Source organism: Bombus terrestris, chromosome 6, assembly GCF_910591885.1.
Source record: "Bombus terrestris chromosome 6, iyBomTerr1.2, whole genome shotgun sequence".
In the NCBI taxonomy this organism is placed as follows: domain Eukaryota; kingdom Metazoa; phylum Arthropoda; class Insecta; order Hymenoptera; family Apidae; genus Bombus; species Bombus terrestris.
In genome coordinates this window covers 8,559,990-8,587,266 of record NC_063274.1, presented here as the reverse complement: position 1 = coordinate 8,587,266, position 27,277 = coordinate 8,559,990, and the positions used below count along the sequence as shown (strand labels likewise).

Here is a 27,277-nt window from a genome sequence, read left to right as displayed (position 1 = left end):
AGTTTATACAAAAAACCAATTAACCCGAGCTTCCAAAAAACCTAGTTTACACTTTAGAATCCACAATTCTCTCTTTCTCACAATTCTAGCTACCCGTGAAACCTGAAATAAAATCAAGAAGTCCTCCTACCTTCGACTGATCTTGCTGTTGCAGCAATTGTTCCCTGAGCAGCTGCAGCTGTAGGATCATCTCGGAGAGCCTGCGCTCCTTCTCTGCGAAGCTTTCCGTAAAGAGGAACGCTGACGCGCTATCCTGCTGGACCTGACTTTCTGTGTTCTGCATCCTGCCAGAGGCCGGGGGTGAGGGTGGCACGCTGTTCGCCACGCTGGCGACGCCTCCGCTGTAACGTATACCATCAAACCACGGTCAATTACGCTTTACGTACGTGTACACGCGTAGGGAGGTCGTTTCTCGTCCCTGTAGTTTGCACGGCACGGTGCACAACGGACGAGAGAAACCGAGAGAGCCAGCATGGAAGAAAAGGACAAAAAGTAAGAGAACGAGAGAGAAGGCGATGCACAGACACAGAAACAGAGGAAGAGGCAAGAGGAAGCTGCACAAGCAGTCCTGGTACGTAGATCAGCCACGTACGAGGCTATTCGCGTGCGAGCAAGAGTTTCCAGTGGCTCTGCCGGTCTCTGGAATGGGATAGTAGTTGGCGTACATAGGGCCGGGAGCCAGGTGAATAATAGATAGGGTCGCGGCCGCGCAATCACGGTAGCCCGAGTGTTTGCCCCCGTGATGGGGTGTTCCTCGCTCTTTCCTTCCATCCCTCTCTGCCAACCCACCCTCCTATTCTCCTTCTCTTCCCTTTCCTCTGCCTTTAGTAGTCGTTTCGCTCGCTCTCGCGTACCTTTCTCCTCGTTTCACCGCGGTTTCTTCCTTCTAAAGTGCCCTCCTGGTCTACGCCCGGAGCTCTCGTTCCTCTCTCTTTTATACCGAGGAAAATGGACCACGAATAAGTGATACGGACGCATTGTGCCGGAGCAGCGGCAGCGCGATGGGCTATGCAACGAGAGGCGAGCATACGAAATCGTGAAGGACATCGTCGAACCAGAGGATAAGGACGAGGATTGAAAGAACCGCGCCTTCCGGAATCTAGGGCAATATACATATACGCAACTGTTCCGCCCCGAACTGTATGGCGTTTCTTACGGGGTCAACGGTTAAAGGGACGCTGGAATTTTAAAGACCGACCCTCGATGGATGATTCAGGTGTGCGTTCTTGCCGCGTGATGCGCGAATGGATACGAAATCTACTTTGCAACAAAAGAAAAAGGATATAGCTTCCTATTCTTTGACGGAACGATGTCGCAATGGTAGGTCCATGGTGCTTATTCGAAGCTTCGGGATAGTTTTGTACTTTTTTAAGGAATTTGTAGCTTAGAAAGGTATCGATTGTTTATGGAAAGCTATAGGTATCGAATGTAATAATCCTTAGAAAAAATAGCAGAAAGAAAAATATTTAGAAGAAAGGGAAAGTCATTCGATGAGTTCTATACGTTATGGAAGCTTAATTAGACTCTAAAGCACACATTGTACACGTTTCTCGCGACTCATCAACGGCACAAAAATCGCGCCTCATAAAACCGTTACCTATCGAGAAAAAAGATACGTCCTTTATCCTTGCGCGACCGATGAAAGACCCTTGCTGTGCGTGGCTTTCTTTTGGAAGATAATAACGCTCGGTGGGCGGCTACAAGATTCTATTCGCGCCTGTTGACCTCGGTATCAGGCAACAAAAGGCTCATTCTGTCGCTATTATCATCCCCGCTGGCGACGCCGCACGTTCGTAGGACTTAGCCTTTCCGGCTGACCAAAAATAGGCCATGTCACGCGTGTTGCTTCTTTTGTCACGCCAATTTTGCGACATACCGTTATTTTCGGCGGTCACGCGGTTAAAAATAAGGTCACCTACGGAGCTGAATGAACGATAAGAAGCGCACGAGTTTAATATCGTCGATGGGGTAACATCGTCGATCATCGTCGAACATCCAATAAAACGATTCGCGACACAAACGTTTCACCAAATGTTTGTGTATCGATCGTACGATAAGTTTGCAAATAAAACTGGATTACGCGTAAATAACGACTGCTTTCGATTATCTTTTTTCCTTTTCCCCTTGTTTTTACTTTTCGCCTCTGTTGGTTATATGTTTTATCGCACGACATGCTATAACGTAATTTTGGTCGAAGCTTACATTCATTATGAAATTGATGATACTTTTATCTGCAGCGTGTACTCGACGGTTTATATCATTAAACGCTTGCACACGCGTGACACGCATGGTGGAAGTTGGCAAGCAGATATTAGTATCAAAAGTGGAGCGTGTAATAATAATATACGAATTTTTAAATGCGACGCGCCCATTTTAATTCCACACGCGTCTCCGTTTACAGACATCACATACGGATTAATATACTTTCGATTAACAAGTTTTATTCCATTTGAATCTCTGTCGTTCTCGATTGAACGTAGAATCCCTTCTTGATTTATGGTTTTTAAAGACTATGTATTGAAGCTTTGTATATGGTAATACTTTTCCTTTCTGTCTTTCTTCTACCATTGACTTTGATATCAAGCGTAAGAGAAGTTAAATTGTAAAGGAAATAAGGCAAATTTATTGCCTATTGGCGATCCACTTCTTTCCACGGTTTAATGATTCACGGTATAGCAGCTGCAATCTGCCTCGAGCAGCGAATAATGCTGGTGTTGTTTGATTTAGTTTGAAAAGCCATCGCGGAATATCTAAGCAGAGAATGATTACAAAATAGCAACGCTCTTGTTGCAGAACAAACGAACATTGACGATGCACGTTTTTCTTTCAGAACCTTCGATTTAATTGATCGAAAATTTCCTGTACCGTAACTGCTCTTTATCAAGTCGGAATATTATCCGATACTTCCACCGGGGTAAAACCATTTTTCGATATAAAGTGCTTGACAAATCTTTTTGATTTTATTAAGTTTTTGGCTCAACCGCGTCGAACTTCAAACAAGATGAATTTATTGGATCAGCTTGAAAAGTAAAACTTCTTTATCAAGTTGGAAATTTAACCATCCAAACTTTAATAAATATTGCTAGTGATATATTTCTTACAACGAAGTGCACAGTGGCTAGCTTGCTAAATTATAAATTATTATGGCATTTGTGAAAATAAGTGACATACGGGTTCGATCACATGGGATAGAATTTACTAAAATCCCTATGGAAAATTTTTCGAAATTCAGTCGAACCTATGTACAAAATTTGTCAAATTACGTCACTATTTAAAAATTGTAAAATCTCCACGATCATAAATAATAAATAAAAATATCAACAATTTTCCTATATTAGTAACATATGTGTAAAAATCTACCTACGTCGATCGATCAGAAGTAAACGCAATTTGCTCGAGTTCGCGATCGGTCGTTAAAACAAGTATTTCTATCGGAGTGGGGTCGGGTCCAGAATTGAATGTAATCCAAAAAGCGGGTGAACGTCACGTAAGTGCGAGTTGTCGTACAGTTGGCTGAATTTTGGAAGAATTTTGGCCCCGATACCCACGCGGCGTGTGGGCAGCGGGCTGGCACGATTCTGTCTGCTCGTTCGTGCTTGCCAAGTTCACCGGTTTGCTTTCAATGGTTACACGCTGCATCGGGGATTGCATTCTGCCACGTTCCGTCTGCTTTTCGAACAGGCTCGATGTTACCAGTCAGAGAAGATTCCGCGCGACAGTTTTGTTTCAATCATCGGTAGGAATGTTTGGTAGATTTCTCGTGGTCGATGATTCGGAGAGGAAAACGAGAGAATTATAGAACGAAAGATACGCGTGGACGAATTACTGTGGCATATTTGGCAGATGATTCCGATTCTCGGTTGGAAAGGTCATGCACACCCCGTTGAAATTTTTTCATGATTTTCTTAGTAATTTCTGTGCTTCTCGTTTTCTTTCTATTTAATATTTAGAAACGTCGTTGAACTTTAAGCCTTCTTTAAGTTTATTATAAAACTCGAAATCTCCTTGTTTTAATTGTCTTCCAACAATTTTGTAATTACCATACTGACTGTGATAACAAGTATCTCGTGTTTCTTACGTCAGAATTAGGCAACTTCTTTACCAAAATAACGAGACAATTGGATCGCAAAATGCTTGAGATCCACAGAGCAGCTAAAATTCTAATTGTAGGCAAAGTATTCTATAACACGACGATAAAATTACTCAATGGCAATTTTTACTACCAAAGGTTAATTCCACCTTCGTGTTTCTAATAATGTGCACAGTTTTCTAAAGATATATATACATATACATGCTTCTAAATTAAGGCATATTCTAGTTTGTCAACACAGCTCAAAATAACATGTTCCAAACTGAGATACTCCAATAAATATAGAAGAAAATTATCTTTACATGATCTCCCATCGAGAATATATGTATGGTTCCTAAACATTAGTCGAGTTCCTTCATCACCCTGTACAAAAGAAGTTCGCAACGAGACGGTGATCCATAATTAGCCACGTGCGGATAATCTTTACTCTGTATCCTCTACGTTGTACATTGTGCGAGAGATGTTCAGAGAGAACGGAAAAACTTCCAGGCGTCCCCATCGCGCCGATACAAAGAATCAATTCATTCACGAGCCTGATTACATGGAGCAATTATTATTACGTGACCGTGCGATATCGACTTTGAATATAGTCTAATCGTACTTCGCGATAACGTACACACGCGCCTCTATCGTATCCACGATAAATCCCGCTCGTTTTACTTTTTTTCCGTCTTTCCACACTAGGCTTTTTTATAATAAGGTAAATTTCTCTTCGTGTGTGTTACTTTTTTAATTCGTCATTAACGAGAGCTTGTCGGAATTTATTATGATTGTATGATGATTACGGAAAGAGAAAGCTAATAGATAGACAGAATTCGTTACTGTTCGCGAGATAAACACGGTACTTTCTGAAATATAATATTAAAAATGAAAATTCTGATTTTGAAAATACTTCTGACTTTAGTTTATTCTACATCAATCAGGACTCGATGAAATGTCTGCAACATTTGTAAAGTGGCATGTGTCAATGTCGAGTGAAACTTGTTAACACGAGAATAACTACTAGAACCACTTTTTGTTACAAGTTTATCCTGCAACTTGTTTCCAATCTGAAATTGCAAATTTTAATACTCGTCGATTGCATACTTTTTATCTTAATAGATCACGATTGGTGTTACCTTTACTTTTTAATAAAACTTCGATCGAATCAACATTATAAAAGTAATATTTAAACGCACAGAAAAAAAATATTACTTTTTATCTAGAACATTGCAATATGCTACTAGTTTCTGTTGTGAAACCGTGTTTACTGTAAGCTAATGTAAATTAACCAGTGTCATAAAATTGGAATTAAGAATGTAAATACATTAACAATCTCGAAACACAATATTGCCTATAAGTATATTCTAATGATCTTCCAAGTAATTAGTATGAATGCCTACATTGATAATAGCATAACCACTTTCCAACTTTCAGCCCATTCATGGAGTTTCATCAAAATCCGCGAGTACCTAACACTTCTCGGATCCTCCTGCACGTTTTTAACGTTCGCGCGAAATGGAAACGAAGAAAGGCATAGTCCAGGATAAAATGTCGACTCGTCCGATTTCTTATCGTCCTCTCCTCGGACGCGTTTCTTTGTCCCTGAGCCGAGAAGTCGGATATTTTCAGGCTCTCTTTCTGTGGACCCTTTGTTTTTTTGCCCTCGGCCCTCGCTCCCGTCTTCCGACGACTTCCTTTACGCTCGCTTCTCTTTGTATTTCACGGATGGATCTCCGTTCGGTAACGAAGAGTCAGTTTACGACTGGAATCTGTGGATCTTGTCGTTCCCCGAACAATGGACGCTTTTGTGGGCCACTTGCGGGGCCAAATTTAAGCAGTTCGCGTTGTTATTCTCCGCGGCCGATACAGAGGAGAGGACAGAATAGAAGCTCGATACTGCTGCTGTAACTCTTGACGTTGCTATCGGAGATGTTAGGGTTTTTCTCGCGTACGTTGAATCTCGAAAGAGAGTCTCGAGAAGAACGCGAATTACGACTCGAGGAATATTCTAATTCACATCGAACAAACATTCGCAAGGATATTTCTGTCAGCGTTAAATATTCTGGCGAGAAAGTTATAACTTGAGATTTAGATCGATTTTAAGATTGTGTGGTTAATATAGAACCTAGAAAATTGAGGTACACGTTCAGATATTTTAAAATTACCCCTATTCAACTTCTTGAAATGAAGTTTCAAGCTGTATAGAGATCTAGCGTAGTATGCAGGCTTGAAAAGTAAAAATCAATGATGAACGTTTCCTATGACAGTTTTTATATTTGAACAGCGATAGTTCTACGCTCGTCGTTACAAAACGGAAAGTTTATATATTGGACGATCCATTCGAAGGGTCGTGTTTGGAAAAAGCAGCTAAAAAAATACTTGTAATGTTTATACATTGGACGATCTATTCGAAAAATAATGTTTGAACGTTTGAAATTCTACCATCACTATGGATGTAAAAAATAATTTGTTTCGCGATGATTTTCTTTTAAAAATTCTGCTTTAATTTTGTACAATTTTAAGGACGAACTTGTCGGCAAAAGAGTAGCTTGTATAATTGGAGTTCGTTTAATCGTTCCTATATAATCTCTTTTAAATCGCATCTACATTAATTTTTTCCATTTAAATAAACGAAGTTGTACTGTATGTGCAAATATACTTCTTATAACCGCTGTATTTATGGATTATGTAAAGTGTATAAAAGTGGCAGATAGCTGGTCGGAAGACAACAGCAGATTAAAAGCGTGACGATTGCAACATCGTGACGGATCCACCAGCCACGAGTGGCAGTTAGAACAGAAACAATATCTGCTAATTAAAAGGAGATACAGATTGCGTAATATGGACGACAACGTACATGGAACCGTGGCGGATCTCGTCAGAACTCGCGCGGTGAATCTGGGAAACAGGAAGGAACGCTCGCCAATGGAGTCGGCCTCATTTCCCCCGGCTGACTGGCCACTTCCTGGCGCCGTTTAATTAATGTCGTCCACTATCGTGGTAGAAACACAGAAAGGAAAACTGTAAATAGCCGATACGCGACAGCTGGAGCTACTTCATTTTCTAACGATGGACACTCCGATGTTTTTGAAGTTACTCGAGATACCTTGGATTCCATATTACAAAATGGTGAACTTTAAATGATGTTTTCTTTTTTCGGAAGATAATCCACGAGGGGATATCAAGGAAAATTCTCTGTTCGGAGATTCGAGAAATATTGTGCGGTTATCGCGAATAATGAAGATAGTCAAAGAAGAGTTATTTCAGGTTTTATATCTGAAATGTCGAATGATTACAAAAAGTAGCTACGCGATAACAGATCCATTTTAACGAAAATTATTCGCTGTCATTTAGTTTTTAGATCGAGAGAACGTAAAGAAAAATATAATTTTTCGCTATAATTTTCGTTGAAGTTTGTTTCCTTGACAATTTCGATTATTGTCGCTAACTTTAAATTCTATTTATATAGATTCCTTTAGATCGCGTAAGAAAGTTTACGATATTATATCTGATGGAAAGAAATTTCTTTGATAAGAAATTACAACCAAATAAGAAAAATTAAATATTCTTTGTATGAGATGTTCACAAATGTATGGTACGAATGGTTATTATTATTTTCGATATCAACTATTATTTATATCGGTAATTATTATTTTCTACCATAGCTATTTCTTTCATATTCATTCACGTTAAAAATATTATAAAACAGGAGCAATTCTTTCATATTCACGAAGTTCGTACCATTTCATTTCCAAGTATCTCACACACATCCCGATTGATCCCCCTGAAATCCCCAAGAATTCATTCATAATAGAACATGAACAGAACACTAACCAGTGCGCGTTGTGTCCAGTCGGCGTAGAAGAGGGTGGCGGACTGTTCCGCCTGTTATTACTGGTATCGTCCTGCAACGACAGCGACTCGCTGTTCATTTTACAGGTTAACCTCTTCAGAACGTCGTCCATGGATCTCTTACTCGTAACAGTTGTTGCGTTACCGCCGTTGTTATTGTTATTATTCTGCGTGACGGTATTGTTGTTGTTGTTGTGGTGAGGATGGCTCGGGTAATAGGGGTCGACGGTTAAGGGGGTTGGCGGCGAGCCACACTCCGAGGAGCTGGCCGGTTCCACGACACCACCCGACGACGATGATGTATTCGTGTGGTGATGGTGATGATGATGATGGTGATGGTGATGGTGGTGAGGATAATGGTAGGAGGCTAGAGTCTCCTGGCTGGACAAAACGATCCTTTGTCGTTTGCTTTGCAGGGAATTCGACGACGGCGAGGGCGAATCTCGGAGATCCGGCTCGCTGGTAGTCGCCGGCGACGAACAGCCGGACGACTCGCAGTCACCTCCCCTCTGATGAGGGTAACACTCCTCGATATCGACGGGGGTGGTAGGACCTTCTTCACCGACGGCTACCTCGCCACCGGGACCACCGGTCACCGACGAGGTCGTATCCTCCTCCTCCTCGTTGGCGCCTGCCACTGTACCCGTACCGCCCCCGCCCTCCGATAGCTTCGTTGGTGGTGACTTCCTCTTTGAGGACATCCTCAGTCTGCAACGAAAAACGAAAACACAAATGGTTAGCTCTTTGATCCTTCGTATCGATGTAATTTTGTAAAGAAGCCCCCCGAACAAGCGGTCGAATCTAATTATCTGAATGTAAACTCCTACTGTGTGGAAAATCATAGCGAGAAGAATCAGTGAACTTCTGCTATATATAAACTCCAGTTACGTATAAATCGTTTATCTTCTAATGAATTTAGATAAATGGAATTCTATCGCAGTCAGGTGATCAATGCGCTTGTACGGCGATGTTCTCCGATGATAGGAATTCTGTGTCGGATTTAGCTCTATGACACGATATAATAACAAGTTAATTGCTATATACATATGTTATAACACATCGATATTCAATAACTCGAACAATTCAGTATCGTAATTAAGAAAGTGATATATTTTTTAACCTAATCCGATGACGAGGAACTGTATATTTCATGCTCATTATTCGAGATGCATCTGTGTCGCATAAATTGCCACGTGTTATATATACGGAAAGGTATGAACGATGTCGATATTTTATTTTTTGTCTCTTCTTTTATCACGTGGCACGATTAGTACTTTGTTTCCTCGTGTCACATATGATGTTGCATAACGTCTACAAAGTTGCAACTGTGTCGCGCAATGATCGGAATTATCTCCGTCGGCGTTAAATGAGTACTCATGAATCTAATTATAATTCATAATGTAACGCGTTGACACGTGTCACGGTTAATGCTACTATACCATCGATAGACGATCGCGAGGCTATTCTTCATTGGTGATTCAATAGGAGAGGAGAAGAACACTGCCTTTGCGACTAAATTGCAAATCAATTGATCTTTGTCTTCACGCTTATAGCAACAATGTTGAAACTACTAACAAAAAAATTACTCTGACGTCTTTCACATTACCAGCCACTGTTTCATATCCCTTAAAATAGCTAGTAAGACTGTCAACAAGTAATTTTCATAGTCGCCAGAATATTACGCGGCATAAGAGGTTCTACTCAAAATTCTTTCTCTTCTTTCCAAATATTAATAAGAAACTTTGATCGTCGCAAGTCATTTAAGGAATATTAACTTAAACCTCCTTAACATTCTATCTCCAATTATCTATGCATCTTCCTCTGTCTTTTCTCAAATCTAATTTAAAGATACGTGGTTACAATATTTATTTTTAACATAAAAAAGTTAGTCAAAAAATGTACAATTAATTCCACGAACGAAAGACACAAGATATTATTTTAAAAATAATTCTACAGAATCTCAAATTCTCATCCATTATTGCAAACTTTCGTTTCTCAGTCTCGACCACAATTTTAGGATCAATAATCCTTTCGTGTATTAATGAATAAACAATAAATAATAATAAAATATTAACGAATAAACCAAGAAATATACACCATCGTTCCAAAAACAATTATACCAACATCTCGCACCCTATTACCAATCCATCCTTCTAACTCATCCCCTGAACTCAATTCAAGGACAGACAGATATACACCAACTCCAGGCAAGCAGTAGAAATCTCGAGATCGCCTCCTTACACCTATTCACCGAATACATCGTCTAAAATCTATCTGTCACTAATTTAGCGACGGACTCTAGTCCAGACTAGTCCACCAATTTCCGTCTCAAAATTACCAAATCTAAATCTAAATCTCGCGATCGATCGGACCCGGCCGAGAGTTCGTGATGCTCCGTAGAGAATTACATAATCGAACATAAGGCGCAATAATCGAGCGTGATTATTAAGCGTGGATTATTGTTGTGTACGCGTGTTGTAACACGGTCTATCCATCAATCGGCGGGACTGCCGGGCGGGGGAAATGGTCGGCCGATTATCTTCGGCTTCTGGTGAAGATGAGCGAAGGTTGCGAGGTCAACTCAACGATCCGGCACTTCTTTCAGCTCCAAAATCATCCGACGAACCGATATTCCGAAATTGTGTTCTTCTATTGAAATCGACCATTCTTTTCGAGAAATTTCATCGGATCGACTGTTGCTTGATTTTTATTTCAGAACACGATACATATTTTTAATATTTACCGTCGACTATTCTTACTGTCACTCTTGATGTTTATATTTGATCGAATCGCGTTCTTTTCTTGACAAAACTATCTGTTTCCTTAGAAAAATGAGTCATTAGTATAAAGTTCAAGTTTTACGCCAATTAATCTTTAGTCTAAGGATAACAACTTCTATTTTTTCCATAATTAGAAAATTGTTCTTTTTTATCTTCAAATCAGGCCTCATTTGACAGTAAAATTAGTTCTCCTCACTCCTATACTTAATTAGAAATAGGAAAATTGTTCTATTAGATTCTATTAGATTTAATTTCTTTCGGGATCTTTCTTTTTTTACTGTAATCGAAGAAACGATATTCAATAAATACCGTGAACAATTAAATTAGAGGAAGAATTGAATCATTCACGACAATCACCAGAAAGAGATTTTTTCGGTTCCCATTGTTTTCCCGGATATTATTCCTGGTAAACTAGAATGTTTGTGTTTCATAATAGGAAGGAATAACGTACATTATATACGTTAGTTCCAGAAGGAATATTTCGTAGAACTATTTCTGCAAACGTCAGAATTTTTAGTGCGTATTACTTTAATCTAAAGATGAATCGAATTAAAATCAGATTCCATCGAAATACAATGATCGTGAGGTAATATACGTAACGTATATTTATTCTCTTCTTAGAAGGAAAATATTACACTTTAGTTCTAGGGTAATTAACAAGTAGAATAGTTTCTGAGAGCAGAATTAATTTCACTTATGAAATAGACAAACCGATATCTATCGACTTATGAATCACATCGCTGTTTCTATCTTTCGTCCAGGGAAATAATATACAATTATCTGATTCTGAGAAGCAGTCACGGTTTAAATGTTACGAGCTTGTTCAATCCGGAAATGGGATGATACTTCAGATCGGATCAGTTTCTTAAGCTAAAAAAAAAACTACAAATTAGATAATTATACAATTAATTGTGCTCCATCATTGTTTTTTACGAGGAAACAAAGTAGTTTTCCTGTTTTACAAACAGAAATATGTATCCACTTCGTGCGGACGGACAAAGCGTAAACGTTTATTAATTGAACGTTGTGGGTATCTCATGTTAGACCGATCTTCAAGTTGTCGAATTTTGTCAATTATTGATAAATCCTCAAGTCGACAATTACCGACAGAATGACGTTTACAGAAGAAATCTTATTTTCCCAATTTCGGACAACCCCTGTACGATTCTAACTCTCTAGCGTTCTCCAATTTCTTCAACGCGACGATAACGTTCTATCCATCGACATCTGGACGCGTCGATGAATTTCACATAACTTTCTTCCTCGTCATACGTGAGTAAGAGACTACTTTTTTCGTATGGTCGCGAGAAACGCGTAAGCTACACGTGCACGAATGCACGCGCGCGTCTCTTCGATGATTGGGTGCGGTGAACACGTGCTTCTTCGCGAGAAGCAGCATGTGGTACGCTCGTAGCTGGTCCGAAAAATCTGGGTTTCAATAAAGCAGTATAGTTCTTCACCGATGAATCGACCATGCGTGAAAGAATTGTGGCTGGAGTAGCATGTTGTTAAAATAGAGGAATTTTACGAAAAAGTATCTTTCATATGAAACGTCAATAAATATTGACAATACCCACAGCAGGATAATATAAATGTATAAAATGGAGATAATTATTTATGCTCTGAATTTTCATTTCAATTGCTTGATCCAAGCTTCAATAGTCTTGCGTGTTGAATTTAGGATGAGCAGACTATGGTCAAAAGTCCATAGGGTGTCCTCGTTGATCCCGGACTCGAGATAATCGCGGTACAAATGCCGAATTTCTTCTCCGTTTGTATTCGTATACTTTGACGACGTTTGACACAAGAGAGGAGCTATTTTTACGCAGATTATACGTTTTTAGTGTTTAACGTCTAAATATTCTCGGTACGAACCGAACGGCCATTCTTATTCGTCAGCGTGTACTGTCGAGAGCTAGACTTTTTAAAGTGAAGAATCGATTGCGTAAGTCGTAAGCAACCATATTCGTAGCTCGAGTGTCCTTCGTCTTAGCCTTTGCCTCTTCAGATAAGATACGTAGCAAAAGACGTAGTACTACGTCAGAGACATTGGCCGAAATTTAAAGACGCGTTATTACGTCCGGGAGTTTGAACTTTTACGGAAGGAATGGTTGATCGTCGTGAATGGTTGAAGCTTCGTCAATTAGCAAAAGTTCATTCATGGGTAAGTGTTAGAGTTCAATTTAATTGATCGTAACCGTAAAATGTAACTGAATAAAAGAATCTAACAATTTTATTTGATGGCGAACGAAAAGTTATTAATCATCGAGTAGGAAATTACTTATCGAGTCGAGTAATTACTTATCCTTAACAGCTTACGTACAAATTTTGTTCGCTTGAAACTAAAATTTCTAGAGAATAGGACCCGTATCTCTGAAGAAGAATAAAGTGGAAAAAGAAAAAAGGCACAGAGTTTTGACACAGAAACTTTGCGTCTTTTGGTTAAAAGAGGCAACCAAGTTTTAGTCGGTTAATTAAAAGGAGAAACCGAGTAATTTGAACAGGCTTGTGTAAAGCTAAACTCTTTAACCCGCGGAACAGCTCAAAGTCCAGCAACGACGCTTTGAAAAAAGAAAAAAATTTCATTGCACTAAAAAGTGCAAGTAGGCTGTTCAATGTTTTAAATTGGATGCAGCGTAAGATAGAAAGCGTAGCAAAATCAATGCTTCTATTTATATCGAGTCGGTCTTTGCCTGCACCAAAACTCTTTCAGCCGGAAGAGGATCTTATCGTCAATAAATTATCACTTTCATTAACTATCTAAACAATTTTATAAAACAAGATACACAGAAAATGTCTATTACAAATTTATAGAAGTCAAGGCGTATGAACTCGTTAGTAAGAATGCTTCGATTCAACAGCGAATACTTTAATCGCGTAGGTTATCTCGTTAAGAACAGGAAATGCTTTTATTTCGGACGTTTTAAAAGAAGGAAAATAGATACTTTACATGTTACAACGCAATTTCATCATCCACATGATAGAATTTCTATTATTCCAACCAACAGATGTGACTGTTTGGATAAGGGGAATATTTCTGACGTTCATTATATTTTTAGAAAAAATAACATAATTAAGAATTTGCGGACCTCAAGGCATTTTGAATTCGAAATAATTTTTCTATCCAGCTTTTTATCGAATTTTAAATTTCGGTAAAAAGATTCTTTCAGACAAATATTTTTCACCATAAATGTTCAATAGCGGTCCTTGCTTCAAACGTCCTATCTGTAATTTCGAAACGTTGTTTTGTCGTTATTATCTTTTCCTCCCGTCTTTGTTTCTTCACATTCAATTTAAGATATTTAGTCATTATTTCATAACAATCTTTATAATATTACTCAAATGGCAAAAAACAAAGAAGATTTTTCATATTTTAACATGCCTTGGGGAATAAAAAGATAATAGACACGACATACTAATTAACAACGACAGCATTTCAAAGCAAATATTCGTCTAGTTCAACATCGTTCTCTAAAGTCTGATAATTCTGTAAAATCAAAACATTATTTTCAAATGTTTCTATTATAACACTAAAATATGCAACGTATGTAGTTCTTTGTAATAAAAATTTCGTCGTATGAAATATCAGCTTCTGTCGCGAATCGGCGCGGCGGGAAACCGGCTCGGTGGTGCGCGCTCGTGCAAACCGCGTGAAATCGCGAGATAAATTTCACGCGGAGGCCGTGCTTCTATCATTGTCACGTTGCCGCGGCTCGTTTCTGCATTTCCATTGTCTAAACGTGACGGAGGGCGCGTTCTAGATTTCTCGCGGCACGTTTTCGTCGTGTTACACGCTCTTGCTCGTTCGCTTGTTCGCTCGCACGCCCGCCTAGCGTCCTTATAGAAGAGAAGTGTATTTCTGTCGCGGGGGACGGACAGAGCGAGAGGAGGAAGAGGTCTCGCGCGCCGCGTAATTACTCCGCGAAACGCAGATCTAAGCCTAGGCCGTCTAGGAGGCGGAACGAAAACACGAGGAAAAAATATTTTTAACCGCCAGATGCTGTCAAGGACCAAAATCGTGCGAGAAAATCGCGAAAAAGAGGAGGGCGTCCCGTCGCCAATGTATAATACATACAAATTTGTTCTTCTCGGAGAATTCCATTGTGTGCGTTTGTATCTTCGCAAATGGCACACGCAAAGAGTTTTTCTAGTGAAATTCGAGGGACAAGGAGATGAAAAATATTTTATGGAAACGACTAAACAATCGCAATCTGGAAGAATAATCGTAATATATCATCTGATTATCGAATGGACAAAATTGCGCGTGTTCTTTGCGTTACGAAAACGAATAAACTTCACTGCTTGTTCGTTCGATCGGCACGAAGAAATCAGTGAGGCACAATTTGAAGATCAGAATTCGGGCTTTCGAACGTGCATAGCTCTTCCATAGAGCAAAGAGTTTGATAGTGGGCCGACATCGATAAACCGTGGACTCATCTGTTGCGAACGCGAGATAAATCAGCGGATCTCCCCTTTTCTGCTCGACAAGTGCCCTCTCCTCTCTCTCTGTCTCTCTTTTGCTCGCCGCCATGCAATCTTCATTCATTCAGATACCGATTCATTAACTTGCTGAAATGAGCAATTACACAAGTAATTTTTTTTCTGCTCCTTCTTCCACGCGTGGAGGTTGCTTCTCCCTTCCAGCGTGTCTCTCTGTAATTTTTTCCCTGTCAAACAGCTATCTCTCGATTCGCGATATTCCACCGATGGAAATGTCAGTCGCGTTCTATTTCGTTCCGGTCGTTCCAATGAAAGAGAAACTTGCACAAAAGCTGATAATAAACCTTCTTCTTCTTTCCTTTCCCTCTTCTTTTTCGTTTGTTTTTTTCTTTCTCGAAATCGGTTTCTTAGAAGGATTCTACTCCCTCGAGTTATTTCTTCCTTTTTTGTCGTTCCCTTTTTCGAACACCGCAATATATAAAATTCTTAGAAGCTCAGCAGTTATCTATGTAATCGACGGAACAACGAGCCCAGTTTCTCAATAGACGAGTATAAAAAGGGTAAAAAAAGAAAAAAGATAGCAGAGCAAAGTGAAGTAATTAATAGGAAAGAATCGGTTGCACGCGCATTGTGTCGGAGAAATAACAGGGAGAAAAAGGAACGAGACGAAGATACAGTTGGAAATGGGACTGATCGCGTTATGGTTTAATCGCGTTATTACGACTATCGTGGCGAGTCATTATGAAATTGCTCTCGGTTCTAGATCGTATAGTAAATCGAGAACCGAGACGCAATTATCTTACGTTCTCGACGTACGAGCGAATACAATGCTCCTCGACTTATCGGGAAAGGTCGAACATCCCAGTTACATTTATTACATAGATAAATTATCATCGGAACCAATGTTATGGCTGCATTTAAAATTGTGCTTGCATATCATCGGCAGATGCGACCGCAATGTCTCATTATCGTTCGCTCTGGATCGAACATTGCTTCCTGTATTGGTCGAAATGGAACGAGGAAATGGTACGATTCGATCAGAGTGTTACTCTGATATTGTGCTAACGTTTTTCGAGATGAAAAACATCAGAGAGGGAGAGGGAAAGGGAGAGAGAGAAAAAAGGAAGGAGAGAGAGGAAAAGAGAGAAAGAGAGAGAGCTTGGTTTCTGTCTTTAACTATTTCCACTTCGAGTGCGACGACACGTGATTGTTATCGCCTCCCTCGTGATCCCTGCATTGTAGTTTCTATGTATTCAAAGATCGATGATGAAACGAGACGAAGAGTGGGAAAATATGTTTTTTTCCAGAGATGGAAGTTGCAAAGTTACTCGCGAAACGCGGATACTTGGAATATTATATTTCGAGACGATGTTGTTTAATCGCAATTTAACGGTCGACGTAGTTGGATCGAAGCAGGGATGGAAATAAAAAAATTAAAAATTAAAGATTTGACGAATTATTTTAGTTATTTCCATAATGGAAGCACATTTGAGATTAGATTCTAATTTTGAATTTTGCTGTTTAATATTGCACGAAAAAAAAAAAAACCAGAATTAGTCTACTTTGTCTAGTATTTTGGGTCGCCACAGTGAAGAAATTAATTACAAACGAATCGTTAAAATAAAAATTGAAATAGAATTTTAAGAAGTGGAATTAAGAGTTCGATTTTATGTAAAAGGAGAATAAAGTCATCGATTCGTTAATGTATCGACCATCTCAGTTTCCGCCGTTTCAACGATTTTCCGAAAGACTACTTTCTACGATCAAAAGCTTTCCAAGTCGCTAGACATCTGTACAAGCGAAACTCAAAGCCTCGTAAACTCTGCTGAAGTGTCTTACTCCGAACAGCGAAGACTGTAATTAATAAAGTTGTTTCATCGATAAGTCAAACTCATTTCAGCCTAAGAAAACCACTTCGTACGCACGTATTTACGATTCAATCAAACATTTACAAACTAACTAATACCTCAATTGCTACTCGACAGCCTCGATCCCACCGACATTTGTCACAAACTTGTGACTTCCGCGAATGAAATGCCAATTCAGAAATTTAAAATTCACCTCTGAATTTACTAAATTACTTTGCGGCAACACCTATCAGAAGTCGTGTGTTCTCATCGTCATAGGCGATAAAAACGCGTTTCTGTTCTGGAAAGATTAATATTCACATACATCTTGAAATACTTTGTTCATTCGACGATCTCAACTTCGATGACACTTCACAAACTCCAAACACCATCGAATACCAATCGAAATTCACCATGTAAGAGCTTCTTCGAAGAACCGATTATTATAAAACAAAACGATTCACTAAATTTTCCACAAGCACGCGCCATTCTTTCGATGACAAGAACGAATCGGAAACAATCGACGCGCTTCGACACAGAGGATCGACGCGAAAATCGCGTTACACGATCGGTGATTCTCGATCCCCTCGGTCGTGTCGAGACCAATTAAAGGTCCTGCATAACCGGCAGTGAAATTTTTCGAACACGCGTACCGCCAGCCAGAGCCGTAAGCCGACGCTTGACTTTCTATTAGTGGCACAATGGGAGCGTGGTTTTTTGGGGATGCAGCATCTGTTCGGGCTCAAGTAGCAGCGCAGGGGTGGCGATGGTGTATTCCAGTTGGTGCAGAGGGGGCAGTGAGAAGAAAGGTTCGAGCGTGGCTGCGTGACTCGAGTCGACTTCCGTCACTGTTCTTGCGATGCACACGAGACGTCCTCGGGGACACGGACGTCTAATAAGGGGCGCGGTCACTGACGTTTTCTTGAAAAGTGGACCTTCGGGGAACGGAAGTTCCCAAGCTGCTTCAGAGAAAATTGAGCGACGCGGGAAAAAATTAAGGGATCGTGCGAAATGAAATCGATACTTTACGTGTGATTTATGATGTGCATGGATATACACATGATCAACAGATTAAACGAAATCACTTGCTGTCTTTATATTTCAGAAAACAACGTGTAATGCGATTACTTCAGACAAGATACCAATTGCTATCGTCTATAGGTAATTTAAATGTTAATTAAAAAGTCAAATCTTGCACAATGAAGCGTTTAACATTGTTAATTACCGTGAAATCATTAACAGCTCTGAAGAAAGCAGGACAAAAGTGTTACGGTTTGATGATTTATTCATTATACTAAATCGTATTGCGAACTTTGCTATAGAAAATTAGCGATCATGAAATGATGTTGCTAACGAATTAGTAAAGAAAAAGGGAACGGACCCTGTACAGAATAAAATGTAACAAAGAATATATAAATGCGCGATTGTTCGACACGCCAAACTAATTCCCAGAATGGAAGCGGAGGAGCGCGATCGCGGTTTAAGTTTTAAATTCATTATATTCCAGAGACCGATGGGAGCGGCTCTGGTACCCCGAGTGCTTTATAATTAAGTCAAGCAAGCACTGATTACGCGATATACGAGGAACGAAGGTATGCGCTATTGACTAATTTCGCGGTGTCGGAGTCCAAGAGCCTTCGAGGCGCGCGTACAATACCGATAAGAGATCATTAATTTACTTTCTCGTATTTCTCGTATTCTCTGTTCTCGTTATCTCAATTACTTCTTTTGCTTCCACGATGATTCGCGGGAAAGGCAGCAAAAGAAGCGGTAGAGAAATAATACGGACGAACACGACGTGAATCAACGTTTACACGTGCTTCGTTGAAAGAATGATGAATGATCGGGTGATGGAGAAATCTTCCGTCGTGAGAAAAGTTATTATTCATTGGGGGAATTGCGGAAAAGTTGAGACAGCCTTGTATCGGTAGCTACTACAAGTTTCATTTTTCTCACTTTCGAATTTTGTCGCCTTATCTTTGGTTTGTAAAGAAGATCGTGTGAGTGAGCGATGAAAAGCTGTTTGTGAAATACGATACAATGATCGAGTGTTCGGAAATTTTAAATATTGCGAATGATTAGAATTCTGGATGAATGCATCAAATTCAATAAAGGAGATTAACAATTAAAATAATAAATCTACGAAGAAACTATCAAAATATCAGAAATGTCTCGGTTTGGCTGACACGTGTGAACATTTCCGATCTTCGAGAGTCGATTGATTCTCCCCTCGATCATCATTTTCAATCGTTCCACCCATTTTAAACTGTTCGATATGTATCTAAAACGCGACATTATACGCCACGACTACGCAAGAAACAAGGCGAAACAACCCTTAAATAAAACTCAAGTAAAGGAAAATCAACCACAAAGATCCGTGTAAAAAAGGAAAAGAAAAACAAGCATGTTTCCTAACGGAAGGGTAGTGTTTTCGAACAGAAGTCAGGGGTTCTCAAGCTCGCTTTCCGAAATCGAAGGAGCGAGGAAACCTTGGCACGGAGAGAAAGCCATATCGTTAGTATTCTTTATAGAACCGCCGTGGGATATGCTCTACATAATGGAGTCCCAGCTAACGTCTCTTCTTTTGAAGCCGCGTCGGCCGATCTCTTGTTTATGTATGAGCGGGCGCGGACCACACCCGCGCACACCGAACCACGAACCACGCACACAAACACGGACGTCGTGAACAGCGTCGTCAGGCACGTCGTCGCGTCGCGACGCTATCATCGTCAGAGAGAGGCTAGCCAAGCCAGGCAACCTCGAGAAGCTGTCCCGAGCCCGAGCCCGAATCCTCGTCGGTTTTCACGACGACACGACTCGACGACGGAGAAATGCAGAAGCGACGAGAGCAGCCACATTCACGAGAACCGACAACACGCCTGCTGTCGGCCACTGTAAAAGCAATCTTCCGTCAGTCTTTCTCCCTGTACCGAGAATACGTTATCAGCGGACCTCCGTCAGCCCTTTCCACACGGTTTTCCACTCTTCGAGCAGTTATCTGCCGCGACTTCTTCGCAAAAGTTCTACGAATTAATGCGTGATGCTTTTCTAGGTTTGGAAAATTCTTATTTATATGTTTTGCTAGTCTTTCTGAGCCACCCTACGAGTGAGCGAATCTTTACGTAATTTCTACCTAATTTTCGCTTATTCATTTGTCTACTTCTCTCACTTTCCACTTCATTCCAGTATCTGACACGATTTTCTCTGAAAAAATTTCAGATATGTAAATTCCACGAAGCTTCCCACGAACTGTTTTTAACTTGTAATGTCGCTTATTTGTGTCTTTCGTCGTCCCTTGCCATCCAATTTTCCACTAACTTTGTCCCCATCCGTATCCTTTGGCTAACTTCTGAAATTTCTTATTTATATCTTTTGTCGTTCTTTCCTGTTTCGTCATGTAGATCGACTTTTTCGTAAAAATTCCGTAAATCGTCGCACGAACCCTTTCCCATTCTTCAGCTTCCTTTATTTGTATTTTTTGTAACACACAGATGGTATAATCGAAAGGAAGAAGAAAGAAGAATGCGTAGGTTGGTTGATTTTGAAAAATTGTCAGGTTTTGGAGGAGACGTTTAGATAGATTAGACGGGTTCTTTGTTTAGTTGATCTGTGAGACAGTTGATGTATTCCTTTCGACGTTTCGGACGGCAACTATTATTGTCGTGGTTCTTTGGACGCATGCCGCGCCTTTTGTGTCGCTGCCTCTCGATATTCGCGGCCAGCCGGTTTGCCTGCCTCGTTACGCTGATCAGCGAGCGAAACTTTTGTCATTGTAATAGGCAATTGGGTGCTTAGAAGCGTGCATTGTGTTACGATGTGTGTACGGAATATGCGAGATGAGGTTTGGTTCGTCGGTAACATAGTTAAAATAATTGTTAAAATAATGATACAATACAATAATGCAATACTCAACAGATAAAATGAGAATTGAGGAAAATAAGGTCAATAAGAATGTAGGGCAATTGTTTTAGGATTACAGTTAAGAATTAACTAAATTGCAATTTGAAATTATAATCAAAAATTGTAATTGACTATGTGACTGGTTGATTAATTCCAATAAAAAAGTCCAGATCCTCAAATCCAGATCCAGATCCTCCGATGCAGATCCTCAAATACGTCGATCAATCACGAATTTATATGTTTACACGCCAAATCACACGTACATGCCTATATCTTTACGTCTGGATCGCGTGAATGTTCTAAATAAACGTCTACATGATATATTGCTTTTACCTGATTTCTACATTTTGCCGAAAATCCGAAATCTAGCACGGGATCAGGCTTACTGAAAAAACAAATACTCTCTGCCAAGAGGAGAATATATCACGTTGCTCAAGAATGCCCAATCCGACTGAGGAAGTTACGCTTACGACGAACTTTCTTTACATAGATTAATGTCAGTAGAATTATGACCAGTTTTATAAGGAACCAATACTAGAAGAAGACTTTCATTTAAATAATCACATCTGTAAATTTTATTCCAAGCGATAAGCAAAGATTGATGTATGTATATTTCTTAATATTTCTACTCCTAATTTTGATCTCTCTATTTACGAGAAAAGATTCGATTTTTGATTCGATCTTAATCAATTTTGGCTAACCCTGGCTCATCTTAATACACGAAATTACCATACGAATACAATTATAATAAAATATTATCGTCAAGCGAACGAGACTAAGAAAGACTTACAATTTACGGAATCTGTAGAAAACCGAATCTAAATCGAAGAAAATGCAACAAGTAAAATCGACGCTTCCTTTTCAAACGAAAGAAATTGTTTCTCGAACAATTGGAGCACCGACAACGTACTCGTTCCCTCATTTGGAATAGAGTAGAAGAATAATACGAAGATAAACGCGTGACCGAGAGATCTGTCAATTAAATGTACGGAGAAAGGTGGAAACAGAAGAAAGAACGCAGCCGTCTCGGTTTAGCACGTGCGGCCGACGTTACGTAAAAATCATTTTTACGACGCGCGTTGCAACGCATGCACATACGAATACGTACGGCCTTATCTCGCAGTGATTCGGCGGGATATTCATAACCCAGTGTACGATACGATTTGATTCGATTTTTTGTTTTCTCTTCGACGTTGAAAGCCCCACGATGGCGCCTCCCTTTCGATCGATTCACCGACACGAGATTATTCATTTAAGAAGTCGCACTGTGCGTCACTGTCGATCGGAGTTAACTCGATTCGACAAACAGAAACGAGGATCGCGGGGATGAAAGGGAGTTTGAACGTTGATTCGAATGCAGGGTGATTTCGTGATCGATGGTCCAAGTTTCGAGCGTTGGTTGTCCAGCGATTTCATTGGACGATCGGTCTTTCGCGGTTCTAAATTATTGAAATGCAAATCGTTTTAAATTAATATAATTAGCCTGTAATTAAAGATGGATATTTTTACAAGATATAATTCATTTTGTCGAGTATCTTAACGTTTTATCTGTGAATTATGAGTGAGTTACGAATATGCATAAGGATACGTTCTTTGTACATACGATGTTTAAGTATGCATAATCATTTGAAATTTACTCGTTTATTTCTTGAACAATCTTGAAGATTACTGGCATTGGCTTACAAAAGTATTCGAACCTATCGTGTGACCTAACTTTATCTCCATATGTGTTATAACCAACATAATCATGACAACCGTGTCTCATATAGCGTTAATGGAATTCCAAAATGTATGTAACACGCATAACGTATTCGTGAAAAATGTCTACAAGAGTTCGAATACTTTCGTGAGCTTGTGTATTCAAGATCATTCTGTATATCTACACAGCGACTTGTATCATTCGTATCGTTCAAAAAAAAGAAAAATGCGACGGACAGTTGCTAATCAGTTACTAATCAATAGTATGGATAGCAAGATGGCACACGTGACTCGACCTCTCGTAAAATGGTACTTCTCTGTAGCGACAGGCAACCGGATTTCGTCCGATGCAACCCGCGTTTCCGTTTTGGAAATGTTACAAAGACGAGTTCGCCGACCCCTCTCTCAACGAAATGCAACTGTCTTCTGTTTTCCGGAACGCAGGAAGCATATTTCGTTGTCGGCGTCTCACTATGCTCTACTGATGCGGCTGATGCTTGCAGCTTCGTGACATTTACATGCTCTCAAGATACGCTGAAACTATAGTCCTATTATTTGTGATAAGTTGCAACATCGTGGAAAATTTGTGCAATAACATCTAGTAAATAGAAATTTTTTACGTGATACGGAAAATGTAAATACTGTTTTTCCGTTGTTTATTATTGGAGCTTTTTCTCATTCTTTGATTATGCAATAAAGTAACCACGAAAGCGAAATGAACAACTTGATGAATAATTATTTCTTTATCCTTAAGATTTTTTGTGTTTCCGGTTAGATATAAAAATGAAGTGTTAAATAGTAGATTTTCAACGTGGTATTCCTTAATATAGTTGGTGTAGCACCGGTATAGTTTTCTCGCAATAATAACTTTTACTTCTGGAACATTACAAGTTTGTAAATTTCCATGATTTGGAAATCACAAGTTTTTAAACTTGTGACTTCTTTTACTTCATGTATATAGCGTGTGTATATTAGAATAATATGTAAGCCTCTAAAATTAATTTAGCTAGTGCTATTATTTATATATTGTCGCTATTATTTAGCAACGAAGGATCATCATGAATCAAACTAAAAGCTGAAAAACGACGATCATCATATCCGTCACTGGTATGCATCAACATTGTCGCGAGAAGTTTATAGTTGTCAACAAGGTGAATAAAAGAAATAAAATTAATGACAAGATCTTGATCGGTAGCGAGAAACAGATTGATATTTCAATAGTAGCAGATAGCATATCTTGTTTACAAGGACTGATTTGTCATTACCATAATTTTCTACCATGCTATGCATTTCTTTCTAAGCCTGCGATGCAACATAATAACATCATCTCTGAAATGGAACTTCAAACAATATTTTTTTCTCACACTATTCCTAAAAAATTTCTTTTTATCGGAGTTTCATTTTTAACAGTAATAACAATCCGAAGCTGTGATGCCAACTCTATTATTGTAGAAGAACACTACTGGAACATCTCGATGAAATTATGAAGGTCTTCATGTTATACCATTAAAATATTCATAACGTTAAAAACGGCATTATAAATAATTATGGAACAAATATCGATACACATTTATATCTTTATGAAAAGAAATAAAAATGTATGATATAAGCAGACATTTATTTCACTTGCTAAATATTATAAGAAATATCGTACGATATTTTCTACGCACTTCTGTATCTTGAAGTTCCCCATAAATGTATAAAAATCTACAGTCTAACAGTTATTCTCTCCGCATTAATTCAAAAGAATTCTTGCTCCAAATTCCCATCGAATCTCCTAGCGACTTCAAATCTATTCATCTGTTCTGCTCTAAAAAAGACCATACCAAACTGTGTCACTAAAACTAACACTCTCAATTCGACCTTTCTCCTACGCCCAGATCTCGATGATGGAAAAACTGAGGAAGGCATTGGTATGCGAGAGCACGAAAGAATCGGTGAAAGAAAGGAGGAACGGCATCGGTTGGAACAAAAGTGAAGGATACCGGCACAGCGGCGCAAAGGGCGAAACTCGCAAGAAGAAACGGAGGGTCTTCTGGCCGAGTGTGGGCTCGAGAAGTGGGGCCATGTGTTCAGTGTCAAATTGCTCGAATCTTAGCCTGGTCCTCCGCTTCGTCCTGCTTCGCACGCTCGGCTTTCCGCGCTCCAAACACTCCGCTCGAAACGACCGCGAACAACCTCATTCTACTCTTGCTTACGTTAAACGCGTGTGCACGCGTCGCTCGAAACTTTTGTCGCGATTCATCGTTCACGGAAACGCAGAACCGCGTTTCCAGAAGGATTAGATGACGTTTTCTTCGTGGCGCGAGTAACCAAACAAAGCGCGAGGCAAGAACCGAGCGCATGCCTCGCGAGAGTAAATATACAAAAACAATCGAACGGAAATACTTAAGGTTGTGAAACGACTGCACATGCTGGCGAACGGAGAAGGATGTCGATGATTCGGTAGACGGCAAGACGGAGAAAATTTTAGACATTGAGAGAAAGAGAGCATCGATGGGAACAAAGCGGGCAGCATCTGGAACGCGTTAGTGTTCTCCGGGCAGCCGCCCCCGTCATTCGGCTGCGTCGCACGCACACGCGCGTGTCGGCCCGCGCGGATACGGATCCGCCCGGCAAGGACCGCAGTCAAGGGAACGAAAATTCGTCGCGGATCAAAACGGCCACGTGCGTGCGCTACTTGAACCAAAGAATGCGGCTTTTTATCTTCGTGAGATGAATGTTAGAACGTTGATGCTGCGAGGCCAAAGGAATGTGGAACTAATCTGTACGAATTGAGACGATGTTGAGAGTACGGTGACGTTGGTATGCACGAATATTATGCATACTCGTGTCATAAATTCTGTCACATAAAAGCAACTTTATATATAGTAAGAAAATTAATTCGGATAAAGGTTGATATTTTGATATTAAAGGGAATTTAAATAAAGATTATACTTGTGAAGCTTTTTCTATGTTTTGTAAAGTGCCTATAGATATAGGAATAAAAAGATCCTGAGAACTTTTGTAGACGTATAATATATATCATAAAAGTGAGTAACTTTCTTGGAACGATAGTGCTTTGAATGGAAGTATCTTAAATAGCACGAAGAAGGTGAAACATGTAGAATATGCACTGGTTTCTTAGAATTTCACAAATTACTATTCCAAGTAAGATTCGATAGAGCTGACTTTACAGTAGAGGGAATACGAAAGGCGATCTGCTTTGGCTATACGACTGTGTGCTTGTGCGCCTTGATGGACTTCTTGGCGTGGGTACCCTTGTCCTTGCTAAGGATTGGGGTGGAGACAGTGACTCAAACGTTTTTTCAAGAGCTGCTATTGAGATGCAACTTCCTGTTTCTTACTTTTATTGAAATTTTAGTTTATCGCGTATCTTAAGAAATAGTTCCACTCGACTCGAATGTTGTTTTTTGTTTCGAGCCATATGTTGTTTTAGTTCCTATAATTCTGTCCCCGCTGATAAAATAACTACGAATTTTGTGGAGTTTCAAATGTTTTCGTTTAAGCGAATTATGTATATCTACCAATGACAATCGAGGGGATTAATTATCGGAAATTATCAAGGGAAGCGTAAAATTTTTATATTTGTCAATATTTGTCAATATTTCTTTATCTCGATTTCTCTGTTTTCAGTTAAATGCAGCGGTAAAATATTTTTTTATTAATGCATACGTCTTCGAACGCTTTGTCACACGATATTCGAACAAGGCCGCGCAATTTTTAAACTCTCCGTGCTACGGACGATTTGCTCACGAGAGAGAGGACTCGAGACAGTGAAAAAGCTCCGTCTTAGATGACTTTTGGTAAAACAGCCGGCGATAAATGATATTTACGCGTTGCTTTCGCCGCTTGCATTTGAAAGTCACTATTCCGGTGGCTGAAAAGCGACATCTGTTTTCCCCGCTGCAGTACATTATTTCGTTTATTTTTAAACCTAATCCGTTGTTCCACATCACAACCGGCCCGGTATGTCGTAACTTCGAAACACTTAGCCTTTTAATCGGATCGACACGTACTAACAGAAGCCACGTTAAAAGATATTTACGCGTTGCGTGTAATTTATCGGTTAATTTATCGTCCGGTTTTGCAAATCTTTCTACCCTTTCAATAAACAGAACCTATTATTACGAATTTTTACATGATCCTAGATATTTTTCATGAAGCTAGATTGTATCTATCACGAGTGAATATTTCTGACTTGAATAAGGAACTTCTAGCTGTAGGAAATTCTCGTTGTTTCGTTTACTGTTGTATTTAGCGTGCAAGAATGTGGCAAGTATTAAGAGACTACGTAGTCATTTGGTTTTGTGATTATTGCTTTCACAATTGCAGTAATATCATATTTTTATCAGAATTTTGTTAATTCGAACGATTAATAAGTACAATAAAGCAGCGACACGATCGTGTAGATCGTTTTATAGAAAAATATGAATTTCCATTAGAAACAAATCGATGGCGAGGAAGATGGTGGTAGATGCAAAATAGAAACAGTCTTGCTGTGTTTTCTATTAATTACGAAAATCAATCTTCGATGAAGCGGTACAACATCGCATGTGTATGAATAATCAATATCTGCTTGGAAGTCTTCGAAAGTTATTACACCGATAAATCGAAAGCAATCGCGGTGGCAGCGCAATATGACACCGAAGTATCGGCAGATTGTAATTTAGACCCTTTTAAATATG

At 39.5% G+C, this 27,277-nt stretch overlaps 1 protein-coding gene across 4 annotated transcripts in view; it reads right to left on the bottom strand.

The window, feature by feature from the left end:
- LOC100650599 (transcription factor SOX-6) overlaps positions 1-27,277 on the bottom strand; it is a 326,314-nt gene that overhangs the window by 43,387 nt on the left and 255,650 nt on the right. For all 4 annotated transcript variants that reach the window (XM_048406937.1, XM_048406936.1, XM_012309421.3 and 1 more), the window contains 2 exons: positions 7,907-8,632; positions 131-341 (listed from right to left, as the gene is read on the bottom strand). In XM_048406937.1, coding sequence (XP_048262894.1) covers positions 131-341; positions 7,907-8,632 — 937 coding nt within the window. The remainder of the gene's footprint in view (positions 1-130; positions 342-7,906; positions 8,633-27,277) is intronic.